Source organism: Macrobrachium rosenbergii, chromosome 13, assembly GCF_040412425.1.
Source record: "Macrobrachium rosenbergii isolate ZJJX-2024 chromosome 13, ASM4041242v1, whole genome shotgun sequence".
NCBI lineage: Eukaryota > Metazoa > Arthropoda > Malacostraca > Decapoda > Palaemonidae > Macrobrachium > Macrobrachium rosenbergii.
The window spans coordinates 59664514-59683032 of record NC_089753.1 but is presented as its reverse complement, the minus strand read 5'-3'; the positions used below and the strand labels follow the sequence as shown (position 1 = coordinate 59683032).

Sequence of the window (18519 nt, the reverse complement as noted above, 5' to 3'; positions counted from 1 at the left end):
TAATGGCATCGATCGTGATTTGTTTGTTGATGTCTCCACAACTTGTATATCGGTTTTGGTTTGGACACGCTCCCGTGTAGACAAAAGCTCATAGCTTTGGAGTCTCCCTCAGCTTAGCCCAAGCTTCACAGCCAAACACTTTGATCAGTTTCAGGTCGTCACGTTCGAGGTTTCTCCCATTCCACAGCACAAATGGAACCTCGTTTATGGCCGTTGACATCGTTCTGTTCTTGATGTAATTTGCATGAAGAGGGGCTTCAGTCCAGAATTTTTGTGGTACTCCAGACTCGATCATTTCTTCAGTTTTTCTGCATCTGTACAGTTCTTTCAGTGCATCAACTATTTGGAATGTGTCCATTTTTGTGTGGATATCTCTCAAAATTCCCCGTGATTCTTTTGCTTTGGTGCATTCGATGATGTTGTTCAGATATAACTGTGTGTCGTTGTTTCTTTGAAGTTGTAGCTGCGTCCGGTCGTCTTGATCTTCAGAGTATCCTGGGCCAATACATTCCAACCATCTTTTCTGGGTAAGAGCAGCTCTAGTTATCTTAGCCTAATGGGAGTAATTCAATCATCCAGAGTCTTTTTCTTTCCTTGTCTTGGCCCGCCATTTTGTGTGTCTCACTGCGTCACGGCACTCTTGTAGGTCGTAGTGCTCGATGTTATTCGATTTCCTCCTAAGTTCCCCCCCCCTCACTTTTATGATACTTATTTCACTGTTCATTCACTTTTGGTGCTCTATCCTGGGCCCATAACCTCTTGAAGTTCATTAGTTATGTGGTACTCTTTCGTTAACTTGACTTCCACATTAATTCTACCTTTCTTTGCTTCTTGAATTGGAGTAAAAAAAACACACATCTTCCCGTTAAGCATCTTATTGCCCAACTGACTACAGTCTTGCCATCTCGGGCAGGTTTGTTTATTTACTGGTATGCGACAATCTACCCATCCCATTTGTAAAAGAGACAAAACCGAGAATCATTTGTTTAGACATATTTTAACAAATAGCACTAACAAATGGGCCACATTTGTTGAGAATTTCTCCCAACGATAACTCAGTTAATAAAGGCTCTCGCCCGTTGTTCTGGGGCGAGGATACACAATCAAAGGACAATGGCTTTGAACCAGCGCAAACAGATGGCGGCTACACAAAACATGAGTACATTTTCTAAATTTTATTACAAAAATAAACTATAACACAAAACACATACCCAAGCTATTTAAAATTACGTTACTATGGAAAATATATGCAAATTTACAACACCTTTACGTTAATACGAACTATAGCTGACTTGCATTTAAGAGCGAATTGAATGAGGAACAAAGGATGGATTTCTGGAACACGTTGTGGCTGAATCAAGACACAAAAGTTACATTAAGTTTGATGCAATTTCACTGATATCGCTATTTAATCGAGCCTTGAATTTTGCCCACTGGGCTCACCAACGCTGTGCCACTTCGCAACACGTTACTGTTCAACTCAGTAGCTGAGATGGACATCGATTAAATTGGATTACAATTACTATAATTATCTAAAGCCTCGTGGTCGATCTAGCAGATGGCCGGCCGGGAAAGACAAAAAACATGACTGATCTACTCTGTGCTAGAAGAATGAGCAGGGGAGTGCCTCGACTTGGCTTTGCCAGAGAGCGTCCTTTTCAGAAATTTCAAGTTTTTAACTACATTACTGTAAGCAAATTTCTTCGTTCCATAACTTTAATTAATCAAAAGTGCAAAGTATAGTGTATTCTTCAACAATAAAAGACGTATCAAAAGAAATAGGCAATATCATTTTGAATCAGAACCATCGCGTAAGTTCTCCATGTCATTCAATACACTCGTTTGCTATTTCTACTGATCTCGATCTCTAAACCTGACTAGATAGAAGTTTTCTTGGCAAAATCCCTGCAGAAGATTTTATCAATATTGTTCATGCAAATCAAGAAGACAAAAATAGATATGCACTTTAAAAACACAGGAAAAATGCATAAGTTGTAATCAGGTTTTACTGCACAAAGAAGAAGGATTGACACTTTCTACCCACTAGAATATTGTATACAAGACATATTGAGGCAAAAGACTCCTTAGTCACAATATCAGCAGATTTTCAGAAAAATTTAGACTCAGTTAATTGAAGAAAACTTATGCCGGCATCACACTTTGGCGATTCAAGACCGTGACCATCATAATTTGCTCATTACAACGCAGTTACACTCTAAGGTACAACCAAATTGGCATGATTCGTAACCGGGTCACTGAGTTTGGCGACATCTGCCAAGTGATGGCGGATGTGCAAGGCTGCACAACACCTACGCGGTCGAGCCATGCCGACTGCCAAAAGTCGCCATGTCATGCCGCATGACGCAACTGTGTCGTAATGTCATCATGACCGATGGGACGGCGTCGGCATTTGATTACGTCAGACGTAACTAGCAATGTCAACATGCGCCATCCAGTACGACGTACGCCATGTACTTGGCATCCCCACAGCATGCGCAGTGGGGATGCCCAGTAATGTATTTTTGCTCCCTTTTTTCCTTTTTGTTACTGTTCACACAATAATAAAAAGAAAAAAGTTCTTCTTCTCTAATAATACTACTGTAAATTTTTTTTGTATCTTTTCAAGGTTATTACGACAAGGCATTGTGATGACACAGGACACTGCCATTGCATCTGTCGGCATGGGACCTAACTAAGTCGGGCATAAATTGTCATGAATTGGCGTGCCTTCATGGATGTCGCTGTCCTGTAGAAACCGTTAAACGTAGGCGTGGCCTGAATCATCGGCGATTGTCGTGTACGACTACGCATGTTTGTAATCTCATCTCAACATGGGCACAGCTGTTGTAAATGTTCATTACGTATGACGCCGTGGTGTCGTAATCAGCTGATTTTTCTTTATTTTGAGGCCCGAGGCCTGCGGCTGATGCCGATTGGTCACCAACTGAGTCGTTACGACAGTCGCGGTCTTGAATCGCCAAAGTGTGACGCTGGCATTAATGAGGTAATGATAAAATATAGTTGCTAAGATATATACAAATGACACAACTTTGTCTCAGTGATATAGAACAAGAGGAATTAAATGTTTGGTCAACCAAATTCTTCCTGTTAGTAATTACCTGATTACTGAATAACTATAAGATACAACGGAGGGAATTAAGAACAAAATTCTAAGAATTGTGTACAATTCTATGCAGATGATGAACTGATCAGGGTCCTTCTTTGGAAGAAATAGTAAAAGTCACGAAAATCCTTATAAATAAAAACACCTATGAGTTCATATGTCCCAAATACATATAAACAAAAAGTCAGGATATTCAGTGAGTGGTACAGTATACTGTAGATGACATAGAAGACTTGCAATACACTGAAAGAATGAGAGTAGTAAATAAAATATCAAGGTATTGCAATCAGTCATTCAAGAGGTTGCCTCCAAACATCTGAAATGGACTCAGATGAAAGTAAACCAGATGGCAAACGTGAGTCATCCAGTTAGAAGTAAAAGTTGCAGTAGGGTGAAAAATGGAAACTGCATTGAAAAGGAGTAGCAATGCCAAAGCTCCTGTTTACACTGAAAGTGCCAAGGAACACAGAAAGTTGGGCTTTGCAATCTGAAATAGGATTTGAAGGGCAAATTGTTCTCTCTGACAATAACAGGAATTCAGTAGGCTCCTTTGTGAGGAAACCATTAACTAGTACAAAGCTAAGAAAACAACTTGAATTTTGCAAAATAAAGTTCCTCACTACTGCCACAATATTTATTGTTGACGACGGACCAGTAGTTATTCTTTTGAAGTCTTCATATTTTTGTAGTGCACAGTCAGATCCAAAAAGCAAACACTCAGTTTTGTCTTCATTAAGTTTCAGTGTCTTTGCCGACATCATTTTTTTATCTTTCATTATTGCCCCAGTTTTACTAATGGCCTCTTCTACCGTTTCGACAGCATATAGTTTATACTTAACCTTGTGCTCATTTAGAATCCTGGATAGTTCAATTGTGTAAATGCCAAATAGCAGTGGACGCAGAACGCTGTCTTGGGGCGCTCCTTTTGTTAGGCATTTCTTTTCTGATTTCACATTTGATATAACCACTGTAACCTTCCTGTTTTCTAAGTAGCTTTTGTACCATTTATGTACGTCATCTTCGATGCCTTACTGCTCTCAGGTCTTCAAGCAGTAGATTGTGGGCAGCTGTGTCAAATGCTGCACTTAGGTCAGGCATAACCAGGATGCCATATTTTCCATTTGCTATAATTTCTACCATATTTATAATTGCTTACAATGTGGTCTCCGTTTAGCGGTTTTTTCTGTACGCTGACTGATCATCAAGTATAATGTTGAGTTGTTACAAGTGTTTCCATGTTTGTTTGTGAACTTCCGTTTTTATAAGTTTTGATAAGTAAGATAGGTTCGATATTGGTCTATAGAAGCTTAGATTTCTTTATCGCCTTTTCATTTATATGCCTGCTTTATACAAGCAAGCTTTTCACTACTTGAGAAAGATGCCTTTGCTAGACTCATGTTGACAATATCAAAATATAGCTCCCGCAACGGATCAAAGTTTTTGCCTCTTTTAAATCACCTATGGAAAACGAGTCATTTTCACAGTAGGTGTTCCTTACTTTTCCCAACGTTTTTTCAAAGTCATTCATGTTCAGTTCTTTAAACTTTACTGGCCATCAAAACAGACTCTTGAGGCTCTGACCATTGAAAATTAAGTAAAGATATTAATAAAAGTTCCAACCAATTCCCAATAATCTTAGCTCGTAGATAAATGCTTCGTGATTCACAAGATCAAAGGCTGAACTCAGATCTGGACCGATCATGCATTCCTTTGCATCCTCATCAAGGGCACCCTGCAAGACGATAGATATTGACAAGGGTGCATTACAGACACCAAGGTTATTCTCTTCATCAAACCGACAAAGACGCTTCGAGAGCAACTTCTCAAAACCTTAGATAAAACAAGAGTAATTGAAATCGGTCCCTATATTGGAATTCCTCCAAACAAAAGGAAAATTTACAAGTTCAACTAATCTTCTGAAAACAGTAGTAATCTTGAGAACAGTGAAATCAGCAGTCTTTTTAAAAAAGATGGGAAAGATCCCGCTAGGGTTATTGCCACCATAACGGAACCCTTCCCATCCCATCATAGTTTTAAAAAGACTGGTAACTTCCATTCTCCTAAAAGCAAGTCGGGTAAAGAGTGCAGAGGTTGTTTGCAGTTGTAGTAAATTTCACTTAACAAACATAATGAACTCACTTTCCGTCTATGCCACAAGTTAACATTAAAAGTTGGCAAAATAAACTTGACTGCAGTACTCCAAACAAGAAAGAACGGGAGAGTTAAAACGCTTAGATACGATAGCTTCATCACGAACCATTCGACAACACCTCCACAGTAAACCAACTTCTGGAGAAACCGATGAAGCAATACTGCATATATACGCTTCTCAAGAGTCAAAGGTTCTTATCAAAAGTTGCACCTATAATCTGACAAGAGTCACCGACGTTTAAAAGCATCCACAGATTTCCCGAAAGCTTTGGACTCAGTGGATAGAAGGAAACTTTTTGAGGTCATGATAAAATACAGACTACACACAAAGCTTATAAATGCAGTTGCAAAAGATATTTAAACGACGCAACAAATCGCCTTAGTGTGAGAGATCACCCACATTCTTCTTACCAGTAACTTAGATGATTGCTCAAAATACAACGGTGGGATTCAGAAATGAAATATCAAGAATCATGGCACCGTTCCCTGCCATTCTTTGGAAGAAATAGTAACAGCCATAACAGCCATAAAAACTCTTCTAGAAACAGCGAGTGAATGTGAGCTAAACATTAACAAGGATAATAACAGGACATGAATATTCAGTGATTGGTATATAAAATCAGTAAAGCTGATAAAATGTACAGGTGTGTCGGCCAATAAAATACAAAAGACTGCTTCTGAAGACAAGGAAAAAATGGCCCAAATCGAGGCAAAACATAAGACAATCACAGCCAGCTCAGTAGAGCCAGTAATGATCTCATCAAAAAGAGAAGCATGAACTGGAAAAACAAAACAGAGGCGTAGAGCGAAAATGCGCATTAAGATTAGAAATACGGGTTTCTGCCACTCAAAGGATACGAAGAATAAAGCTATATACTCTGTTTGAAGCATTCCCTCGACAATGGCGGGGATAAGCTCCTAGAGGCTATGAAACAACGTTAGACCGGTATGAAAATGAGAAAACATCCGGGATCCTGCAAATTAAAAAGTAAATGAAGGAATTAAACTTATATTTAAGCAAAATGATTCAGTTAAAGGGAAGTAGTTCACAGAAATGATCGGAGACTGAAAAAAACAACGAAAAGAGTAACATAGAAGAAGTTTTATAGAAAATTTAGGGAAAAATGAGAGAGGAAACCTGGCATGATATCACAGAAAAGCCACGCAGGAACTACACGACAAGACGAGATTAAGGAGGGACTTGGTTATGCTGTTAAGAAGCAACTGAATTTCCTGCTTTTATTTCCCGAATTACGAAAACATCAGGAACAAATATATACAAGGAAAAACAAATGCCAACAGCTGCTACTCACAGATCTATCCGAAGAAGAAACTGCAAGTGCAAATTGACCAAAAATGCAGGAACAGAGATGCCATATTATCCCCCAACAGGCAAAAGGGAACGAGCGAGGAGCCGTTCCATAGGGAACGAGTCCCTACTACTACCATTCGTACCCAGCGAAGATGTATCCCGTTGCCGCAAGTTGCGTTTCCAGCCCAATTTTGAGGGTCCTGTGGCGCCCCCCGGGGAACATTCCGTCGCTTTTGGGGAGTCAGTCCGTGAGGTAGGTGGCCATAGAAAGGAAATGGACTCTGCAGCCGTAATTTAGAGGTGACATGAACGAGCTACCGGTGCTCTTCGAGGTCAGGTCTTGGGGTAATGCCTTCGATAGTATTTTGGTTGCTTAAGAATGTGTACTGTTCTTTTTCCGATAGTATTTTGGTTGCTTAAGAATATATACTGTTCTTTTTCCGATAGTATTTTGGTTGCTTAAGAATGTGTACTGTTCTTTTTCCGATAGTATTTTGGTTGCTTTAGAATATGTACTGTTCTTTTTCCGATAGTATTTTGTTGCTAAGAATTTTATTTTTCTATATTTTGGTTGCTTAAGAATATGTACTGTTATTTTTCCGGTATAGTATTTTGGTTGCTTAAGAATGTGTACTGTTATTTTTCCTATAGTATTTTGGTTGCTTAAGAATATGTACTGTTCTTTTTCCGGTAGTATTTTGGTTGCTTAAGAATATGTACTGTTATTTTTTTCTATAGTATTTTGGTTGCTTAAGAATGTGTACTGTTATTTTTTTCTATAGTATTTTGGTTGCTTAAGAATATGTACTGTTATTTTTCTATAGTATTTTGGTTGCTTAAGAATGTGTTCTGTTAATTTTTCTATAGTATTTTGGTTGCTTAAGAATGTGTACTGTTCTTTTTCCGATAGTATTTTGGTTGCTTAAGAATGTGTTCTGTTAATTTTTCTATAGTATTTTGGTTGCTTAAGAATATGTACTGTTATTTTTTCTATAGTATTTTGGTTGCTTAAGAATGTGTACTGTTATTTTTTCTATAGTATTTTGGTTGCTTAAGAATGTGTACTGTTATTTTTTCTATAGTATTTTGGTTGCTTAAGAATATGTACTGTTATTTTTCCGATAGTATTTTGGTTGCTTAAGAATGTGTACTGTTATTTTTTCTATAGTATTTTGGTTGCTTAAGAATATGTACTGTTATTTTTCCGATAGTATTTTGGTTGCTTAAGAATGTGTACTGTTATTTTTCTATAGTATTTTGGTTGCTATGTTATTTTTCTATAGTATTTTGGTTGCTTAAGAATATGTACTGTTCTTTTTCTATAGTATTTTGGTTTGCTTAAGAATATGTACTGTTATTTTTTCTATAGTATTTTGGTTGCTTAAGATTATGTACTGTTATTTTTCTATAGTATTTTGGTTGCTTAAGAATGTGTACTGTTATTTTTTCTATAGTATTTTGGTTGCTTAAGAATATGTACTGTTATTTTTCCGATAGTATTTTGGTTGCTTAAGAATATATACTGTTATTTTTCCTATAGTATTTTGGTTGCTTAAGAATATGTACTGTTATTTTTCCGATAGTATTTTGGTTGCTTAAGAATGTGTACTGTTATTTTTTCTATAGTATTTTGGTTGCTTAAGAATATGTACTGTTATTTTTTCTATAGTATTTTGGTTGCTTAAGAATATGTACTGTTATTTTTCTATAGTATTTTGGTTGCTTAAGAATATGTACTGTTATTTTTCTATAGTATTTTGGTTGCTTAAGAATATGTACTGTTATTTTTCCGTTAGTATTTTGGTTGCTTAAGAATATGTACTGTTATTTTTTCTATAGTATTTTGGTTGCTTAAGAATGTATACTGTTATTTTTCTATAGTATTTTGGTTGCTTAAGAATGTGTACTGTTCTTTTTTCTATAGTATTTTGGTTGCTGAAGAATATGTACTGTTATTTTTTCTATAGTATTTTGGTTGCTTAAGAATATGTACTGTTATTTTTTCTATAGTATTTTGGTTGCTTAAGAATATGTACTGTTATTTTTTCTATAGTATTTTGGTTGCTTAAGAATATGTACTGTTATTTTTTCTATAGTATTTTGGTTGCTTAAGAATATGTACTGTTATTTTTCCGATAGTGTTTTGGTTGCTTAAGAATATGTACTGTTATTTTTTCTATAGTATTCTGGTTGCTTAAGAATATATACTGTTATTTTTCCGATAGTATTTTGGTTGCTTAAGAATATATACTGTTATTTTTCCGATAGTATTTTTGTTGCTTAAGAATATATACTGTTATTTTTTGTCGGTCGACCGTAATTAACCTGTAATTAACCTCCGAAATTGTATGTTGGCCATCCTGCAATGCAGTGGCACAAATGCAGTCTTGCAGGGAGCTTCTGGTAAAAAGGGAGTTTCCGTTATTATTTTATAAGTTGCCAATATAGGCTATGAAATTGTAACCTACATTTTTGAAAAGAGCTTTTCGTTCTCATTATTTTGAACCCCATAAACAGTATGCGCAAATGATAAATAAAAAATTAATAAATTTACGACTTATAAGGTAATAATAACCCCCCTCCATAGCTAATACGGCAAAATTGTAACCAGTCAACACCCTTAGGTTACGTTATATTGGTATTTTAAGGTTCTTCTATTGCCCTATTATTTCCTAATCATTTTTGCATGAAAAACCCAAAATGGTTTTTCGTGCAAAAATGGCTGGCTGGAGTCTTATTGGCAACTTATAAAATTTTACCGAGTTTCCTTCACTGGGGGTCTGGGGGGCGGCTAAGTAACACGGCCTCTAGGTTAGGTTAGGTTAGGGTACGTTAGGTTAGTGGAGTCCCTCTTATAATAATAGGTTTCCTTAGCCAGTCCCTTCTTGAACATAGGGCTCCCTGATGACCTGCGCATGCACGGAACCACTCCATGGCAACGGCACGGCAATCTGGTCTTTGGTACAACTAAGTATGGTAAAAGTTCGTATCCGGTCCGAACTCCAATTCCACATGACAGACATGTTTTTTCGACTGTTTTCTTGCTCTTTCCAATCGTCCCATTCAAGATTTCAACCGGAAATCATTCGTTGTCAAGTTTCCAAACCTCTCGCATCTCAGGTACTGAGTACTTGACGGTGTAAGAAAAGTTCAGAAAACAAATTAAGGTATTTCTAAGTAATAGATACACCGCGGGTATTTAGCGAGAGATGGCAGTTTCTTATAGGATTTTGGTTGCTTATTTACAATTCAGCGTTATTCTTTGGCGGTCGGCTGTAATTAACCTGTAATTGTCCCCTGAAGTCCATCCAACAAGGGGTTTCCTAACGCAATCTTCACAAGACAGAGCACGGCTACGTCTGTTTCGAACGGTTCGTATCCCGTCCGGCAAGTGCAGTACCTTGGAAACTGGTTTTTTCAACACTTTTAGGGCTTTGACACTGTAGGTGCAGTTGTTTGTTGTCGGCCAAATGGAATGTCCCTTCGCCATGTTTAGTACCAGTCCGGCAAGTGCAGTACCTTGGAAACTGGTTTTTTCAACACTTTTAGGGCTTCTGACACTGTAGGTGCATTTGTTTGTTGTCGGCCAAATGGAACATCCCTTCGCCGTGTTTAGTACTGGCAAGGGGGCGGGGAGTTACCCATAGTTAACAAGTTACTGCACTTGCCAGACGGGATATGAACCGTTCGAGACAGACGCACCAGTGCTCTGTCTCGTGAAGATCGCATATGGAAACCCCGGATTCCCATCGGGGTCCCCCTTACCGTAGGGTAGAGTTCAAAGGTAAATTGTAAGTTAATTACAGACGACCGCCAAAAATTAACGTTAAATTGTTAATAAGCATCCAAAATACTATAGGAAACTGCCATTTCTTGCTAAATACCCGCCGTGTACCTATAACTTAGTTCTACCCAAATTAATTGTGGATGAAATCTGGAATGGAATAATTAAAAATGCCAAGAAAACATCAAAAAAATATGTTTACCATGAACAGATTAAAGTAGGCTACCAAATAGCCTTACGTCACTTGCAGAAGATCGAATAGCTGGTAAAATTTTACAAGTTGCCAATAAAAAATAACACCACGTAACCTATGGGTGTTGACTGGTTACAGTTTTGCCGTGTTAGCTATAGAGGGGGGGGTTATTGTCTTACCTTTAAAGTTGTAATTTGACGAGCTCTTTTCAAAAATGTAGGTACAATTTCATATCATGTACATCATGTTTTTGAGAGCCACTCACTTATAAATAAAACTAACTTCCATGGAGGAAAATGAATTCTTTCAAGAAAAGTTCCCTTAAAGTCACATAACATACCTTTCATTTTTGATTTTGGGAGAGAAACACTACCATTACAGCACCACAAACTCTAACCTGATCTTCAAGTACAGGGCTTAGAACACTTCGGGCAAGTAACAGAACTTGGAAGAAATCTGAGACTTCTTAAGAAAGATAGGCTTCGTCATATTGATTGACAAGTTTCCTGATGCACTAATGCTGTGTAAATTCACACCCATTACACGCAGCATACATTGTGGGAATGATAAGAATTACAAACGTTTTGCCGCATATCAGTCATGGGTGAAATTTGAAATAATCAACAGAAAGTTAGTAGGCTAATGAAATAAATTACTTGTTTTCAGGCTAATGAAATAAATGACTTGTTTTCATTGGTTCTGGAGTAAGATCCGAATGAAAACCGGTTTGTTCCGACACGATATACAAACCGTCGGTCCTTTACATTAGAAATTACTTTCAGCGTAGGCTGGAAACGGCCGTTAAACTCTCGAGCAAGGTGTTTAGGCAGTAACTACCACCAGGTAGGCGGGAATACCCACCTGCCCGGATGTAAACATTCCAGTTTGATTTCGGCCGTCATGTGTTGCAGATGTGGTTTTGGATCTCCTTGCCTGACTGTCATTAAGCTCTTATTATCCCGGTGGGATCTTAATGTATTTTGTGTATATATTATGTGTGTTTGAGTGTTTGACATTTATTAACACAAACCCACAATTTGTGATAACCTTGCATAGCCGTTGTTCCCCTGCGCTGTGTCTTGGGTTGACGGCCAAGGGCGTATTTAAAGGGGCGTAACCGAGCGGTAATGCTTCTCTCCAGTAGCCTTTATGTAGATACTGAAGGTTTTCCCCTTTACAATCAGAAATATTATATTGGGACGTAATATCTTCGCTCCTCTACATTGATTGGGACGTAAGAGTTCCCTTCCCTTCTTTGGCTCCCGCCCTCCGTGTACAAGGGCATGACTGCTTCCTTCCTACTTGTGCTGAGTGTTGTTTTCACCGCCTGCGCTTAGAGAGTTGTGGGGCAGGTGGGAGGTTGCGGGCGTCGTCTGTAAGTTACACTTCCACGGCACCCTTGGTGGTCTCTTCTTCGTCCTTTTCTCTCCCTGTAGTTCTTCCTTATCTCTCCTTCGGTGGAAATCTCTCTCCTTTGCCCTCTTCGCTTGCTTGTCAGGCGAAGACCGCAGGTGGGGTGGTTGGCAGGCGGTCAGGCGACCTCTTCTTGGGTACCTCCTCTCGCTGTGTAAGGCAGTTCCCCTCGTAATGAGAGGAGTTTCCCTCTCTAATCATCTTTGCTTTTTCAGTTTGACAGTGAGCATTGCAGACACAGCAGTAGTTGGCTGGATATCTCAGGGGATATCTCTCATGAAGGAGTCCCCACGTTCATTAGCGTTGCTTAGGGATCAACCACAATGCCTGGCTGGATGACATAGTTCCACGTCGAGATCGTTCCAACTCTGTTCCTGCTGATGTGGATTGATCGTTGTCATTGCTGGCCTTCATGAATGTTGTGGCAATGCCTCTGGCATATCTGTGGTCCATCTGCTCCTGCTGTTCCCTGTGTTACACTCCTGTTAACTCAACAACAGTCTCTGGGCGGCTCTTCCTGGCTTCCTGTCGTTCCTGTCACTGCTGGTAACTTTCATGTGACGTTCCTGGCCATCGTTGCAGTAGCACCTGCCTTCTGAACCGCTTCTGTAGCTCTTGCATCGGCTGTCCTGATCGTGCCTGCTGCTTCTCCTGGTGGTCGTGCCCTGGGCCGCTTCCGTTGTGTTCCTGCCAGCTGCCCTGGAGGTTACGATGTCCGCTAGAAGATGTCGGCGTGAAGATGAAGGAAGTCGCCTTGTGGAAGTGACATTCCTGGCTGTTGCAGTAGCTCCTGCCTTCCGAACTGCTGCCGTAGCTCCTGCATCGGCTGTCCTGATCATGCCTACCGCTTCTCCTTGCGGTCGTGCCCAGGGCCTGTTCCATTGTGTTCCTGCCAGCTGCCTTGGTTACGATGTCTGCCGTCCTGTAGAGATGTCGGCGTGAAGGTGAAGGAAGTCACCCGTGGAAAATGATGTTCCTGGCTGTTGCAGTAGCTCCTGCCTTCAGAACCGCTTCCGTAGCTCCTGCATCAGCTGTCCTGATCATGCCTGCTGCTTCTCCTGGTGGTCGTGTCCTGGGCCGCTTCCGTTGTGTTCCTGCCTGACTGCCCTGGAGGTTACCATGTTTCATGTCTACCATCCTGTAGAAGATGTTGGAGTGGAGGTGAAGGAAGTCGCCCTGTGGAAGTAGCTGCCGTCTTCTTCATCTTATCCTCGATTTCGTCTTCTGCTGCGTCTTCCCTTCCTCTCCCGAGGTCCAAGGGGGTCCCGGGAATCGGACAGACCTCTGTCGGCTGAAGGAGAGGAAGGCTGCTTCTTCCCCTTGATGTCCTTGGACATCTAGGGACTACCTCCTTCCGAGGAGGCAGTGGGTCTCTGGTTGGCTCTTACCGAACTTCAATTTAGGAAACCGATTGGCATAGCCCTGGGTTTTGTGTTTTGGGAGCCATGGGTGCGCAGACCTGGGTTTGCGATCCCATTCCCAGTCCTAGAGGTTCCACCTCAAAGACAGGGGCTGCTTCTGGCGCTCGTTTGCTAGCCACTCTGAGTGCTTGAGATTCTATGGAATATCGAGTATCCCGATCTGGTCTGGAGAGTACTCTCCCCAGCCCAGTTCAGGAGCAATGGGAGAGAAAGGGCCAAGGCACCCAGGTGTCTCAGCTCTTCCTGTCAGCACCACAAGCGCTCCACAAGTGCTTGCCAGTGCTCAGTCAGGTTCCCAGCCTGGTGTCTCGATCCTGTCCGGTTCAAACACCAGAAGAAGCAGGGAAGAGATTCCCTTTGTGAGTCCTGTGGGACTTCTAATGGGACTGCTCTCTTCTGGGAGACAAGTTTCTCTTGTTGGTGGCTCCCACCCTCAGGCTGGAGCCAGTTCGCATTCTCCTGTGGGGTCTGGCATTTTGGGAGCAGCAAGAATGCGTCCTCGAGAGGCCGCACCCTTGTTGCCAGTCTTAGAAGTCAGCGTCTAAGACTGGTTCCGTGCCTGGCTCTTTCGAGTTCTTTGGAAACCGAAAGCAGCCGCTCACGATTTTTGGGAGTCTCGTAGGTTGCTCAACTTCTATGAATCATGAGCACTCTCCTGACGAGAGGCACAGGACGAGAGAAAGTGCTGAGATGCCCAGGTGTCTCAGTGCCAAGACACCAGGTGTCTGGGTGCCGAGATGCCAGGTGTCTCGATACTGCCTGCCAGCTGCTTCGGTTGCTTGGCGGCAGATGAGTTCGCCCTGTCCAGTTCCGATTGTGTTCGCGCGATCGGCTCGGCTCGGCCCTTGGTCAAGCTTGTAAACTGGCTGGCTCGCTCACTCTGGCTCAGCTTGCCCAGTTGGTCAAGCTTGTGAGACTGGCTTGGCCCTTGCTCGCCCGCCCCCCTGGTCTCGCTCGTGAGACTGGCTCGGCTCAGCTCGCCCCGACTGCCTCCCAGTCCACCACATACCACCCAGTCTGGATCATGTTCATGTGATCGGCTTGGTCCGGTACGGCTCGCCTCGGCCCCACTCGGTTTTTTCCAAATCGGTTTCTCGGCTCTGTTCAAGTGAACTTTCTGCTCTTCCCAGGAAAGCTCTTTGTCACGGCACAAGCGCTCTTCTTCCCCAGTGTGGCAGTAATCTCCTTCAGTTGATTATCGCTCACGGTCTGCCTCTCCTGCTGGTCTTGCCGGCAGGACAGGTGGGTGTACTCTTTCTCACCACCTGTTCTCTTTTCCTCTCAGTTGTTCCAAGAGGCACGAGATGGACAGAGAGAGCTCCGACGAATTTGTCCTCAGAGTTCGGCTGCCTGGCATGCTTTGGGTGTCGGTCCCCTGATTGTCTCGTAGTACAACCAGGTAGCTGAGGAGGGTATCTTGGGATCTGTCAAGGTCTCCCTCCAAGGAGAGAGGTACAGGAGTTTCACGCTTCGGAAGCAGCAAGGGTCTTCCTCTTCAAGTTGCGATCGCCCTCATTTTTCGGAGAACTTCGCACTGATTTGTCAGCGCGAGGATCCCCAGGACAGGACTGCGGCTCCCCCAATGAATAATCTTCATCACTCGCAACCCTTGCAGTTCCTGAGGGGCAGAGAGTGTCAGGGGACCTCCCGCAGTCCTTGCTTGCGAGAGCGTTCTCGACCAGATGAATTTTTTTCTTTGGACAAGGTGTTCATTCAGGTCGAGACACCAATCTTCTTCCCTTCCTCAACAGAGTATGAATTCTTGCCTCGGAGGGTCTTGCGGACTACAGTTTTGTGGGCAATCCGGTGCTAAGAAGAAGGACTTTGTCCCAATTCGGATCTCCGGTTTCGTAAGTTCCGAGTTGGCTCGACCCTTGGGAACGAACCTTTACTTGGTTCTGCCTTTCTCTTTCAGAGATTTGCCAGATACTGTACCTCGGTAATCAAGGTTCATATCAGGTCACTGCCTTGTCCTTTGGACAATGGCCAAGACCTTTGGGTCTTAGTCATCTCGGCGCGACCTTGAGTTCAAGCCAATCCCCCCCAACTCCTAAGAAGTGCCAGGCTTCGGAAGAAGATTGCGGAACACATAGCCCTTTTCTTCCCTTCTAGGAAAGTGCGCATAACTGTGTCTCTTTCCACCCTCTTTCCCATAAGGGAGGAGGGAAGAAGGGAAGAGTGAAAGAAGTATCGACCAGGAAGGAGTTCTCCTACTGCAGATGCCTGGATGAAATGATACTTACCGAGTCTCTGAAGCTGGCAGCTACATTGCTGAGACCTGGGAATGGATTCCTTCAGGAAAAGTATCTATTTCCCTTAGGTCTCGGCAATTCTTTTCATCAAACTTCCATCCCGCTTCCTCTCCCGTGCTCCCAATTCAGGAAATGCCAGCCCGGCTAGAGCTAATTGTCTCAGCATCCTGTCATCTCGCAGAAGCTTCCCCTTGGTGGAGAATGGAGGTTTGCTTCCATTCATCCATCCTTCTTTCCTCTTCGAAATATGAGGAAAGAGTTAGGCTAATGCTTGATTGAAGGAGCCTTTGAATATGCTTGCATATTCCCCTCACATCGTGTGTCTACTTACTGATTCACCGATCAAGGAATAGGCACACACCTGTAAGACTTTGTCGTGAAGGTGTGTGACCGAGACGATTAGTACCTTCTCATCACCATCCTGAACTCAAGGCAGCCCTTTGGTCTTCCGAGAATTCAGGATGAGGTTTGCGACACTCAGTGGTTTCATTGAACAACAAAACCACAGTAGTGGCATTTGTTAACAAACAAGAGGGAATAATTTTTTCCTCCTGTTTCATCGTTGACATTCGCAGGTACTCGTGTGTTCTGGAGCGCACTCGACAGCTGAATTAGCCAGGTGCATTCCTGGTGGGGATATATTGGTAGGCGAGCTTGGCCTCGGGTTTCAGTGATTGAGATGGAACGTGCTGCTGACTCTTTTCTTCACAAAGATTCACGAAGAGTCTGCTCAACTGAGAAATCGGTAGTTTTTCTTGCTTCTTCGTACCAGACCAAGGGACCACTTCGGTGAGGCATGCGGTCCTTTTGGGAAGAAATCGATATCTACATTTTTCCCACTGTATTTGTCTGAGTTACAGACAAATGCTGGAAGACTCCACCTTTCGCCCGACCTGATAGCTCTGCTTCCAATGCATCGAGAAGAGTTCTGCTTGACCCAACCTCCTGTAGCAGCTCCACAAGAAGCGGTTCTTGAGGCAGTACATCCCTGTGTGTTCAGGACTGGGAGACCTTCCAGCTTTCCTTGCAAGCATAGGCTTTCTCACCGAGCAGCAACAGATATAGCTGGATATCTCTTGAAGTCCTGTGCAACACTGTCCCAGGGACTGGATCTGTCTTCGCTGGTGGGTGTTGTTGACGGAACTTCTCAGGTCAGAGTCGCTCTTCAAGTCTGGTCTTCCTCGTCTTCTCCGCTGAGGGATGCTTCTCTCCATTTCATTTGTGAAGAATGTAGGCCCTTGCAACCTAAGTCTTCTATCTGAAGTAGCCTTCTTCTCCTCAGTCGAGATTTAGGTATGGATGAGAAGCTTCTTCGGTCTTGCTGTCCCAGGGAACTGTTCCGTGGGTGGCATGTGACTCTTGTTTAGGGTTCCTGTCCCGTGCTCTGCACGCGCCCTTACGAGAGTCGTCAGATAATGTGCCCTCTTAGGACCATCTCTCTTCTTGCTCCAGCCTTGGCATAGAAGATGGAAGAACAGGTTAAGGGGACCAATATCTTGACTCCTTCTCGGATGTCGTAAGTAGACTCCGAATCCTTCAGCATCTGTTGTCGGGTTTGAGTCCTTCTTGTTCCCTCCTCCTTTGTATCCTGGACTTTGTATCGATGATCCAGATCAGTTGTCACTTTGTCCTATTAGGGAGCTGTGGTACTTTCCCAAAAGGCTCGACATTCCTAACCTGGATGTCGTTGACGTTTTCGCTAGTACTATCTCTCCCAAGGAAGAAGTGTCTAAGGACACATCTTTCTCCTGGCTTTGTGAAGCGATCGAAGGAGGTACTCGGCAGCTGGCAACGAAGATCCCAGTACTTTCCAGCCGAGAGCTCACGAAGTCAATGGCTTGGTCCATCCCTCACATTTTGGAAGTTTCTGTCGGTCTGGAAACAAGACATGGTCTCATAGACCACACTCTTGTCTTCCTGTGGTCTTGCCCACAGGCCCTTGAAACCTTTTTTCCTTAGCCTTGTGATGGGTGCTCAACAAGTTGTGTTTTCTTACCCGGCTCCTTCAAGATGGCTAGTAGCACCTTGCCCAAGGTGTTGGTTCTGGAAGTGAGGAGGATACCGAGAGTGGCTGGTCTCTCTTCCTCCTCCTTCCCCGTCCTCCTACTTCTCCTCCTTAGGGATGAGAATAGGACTCGAACCAATAGTTGCTGGATCTGGCTCTGATGCGGTAAGGCTACACATCGAGCACCTGTCCTATTTTTCTTCTAGATCTTAAGAAGCAATTCTGCTTCTTCCTCTAGAATCATAAGAAACCTTATCTCATGTTTTCCTTACTGCCTACAACTCTAGATTCTTCCCAGCCTATTTCGTATGAGTTATGTTTCCTCACTCATGCGAAAAGATCCAGTTTCTGACATTTGATCTTGCAGTTCCTACACTCCGATCAATATGTCAGAGCCTTCCTCACTCTTTCGACCAGGAAGCCCAGTCAGTTCAGGAAACTCAGTCAGATTCCTCCCTCCAACCAGTGAGTCTTCCTAATTTAAAGGACCGACGGTTTGTATATCGCGTTGGAACAAATTACAATTTTTGAAAGTAAATTGTATTTTTCCTAACTATACAAACCTGAGGCCCTTTAGATTACATTTCATGCCCACCTCATGCCACCCCTCAATCTGAACATGGACCGTAAGGCAAACTGGAACGTTTACATCCGGGCAGGCGGGTATTCCAACTGCCTAACCACCTTGCTCAAGAGTTTAACGGCCGTGTCCAGCTTCACCCTAAGTAATTCCTAATGCAAAGGACCTCAGGTTTGTATAGTTAGGAAAAGTACAATTTACTTTCCAAAATTGTGATATTTGGATACTTACTAGTAAAGTGGAAACCCACCCAGCATCCACAACATTTGAGTAGGGTAGTCATG

General features: G+C 42.6%; 1 protein-coding gene across 1 annotated transcript in view; it reads left to right on the top strand.

Moving 5' to 3' along the window:
* The first annotated feature begins 6685 nt into the window (after positions 1 to 6685).
* mRpS26 (mitochondrial ribosomal protein S26) overlaps positions 6686 to 18519 on the top strand; it is a 33430-nt gene continuing 21596 nt past the window's right edge. Inside the window, exon 1 of the mRNA XM_067115633.1 lies at positions 6686 to 6840. Within this exon, the coding sequence (XP_066971734.1) occupies positions 6740 to 6840 (101 nt within the window). The 5' untranslated portion in view covers positions 6686 to 6739. The remainder of the gene's footprint in view (positions 6841 to 18519) is intronic.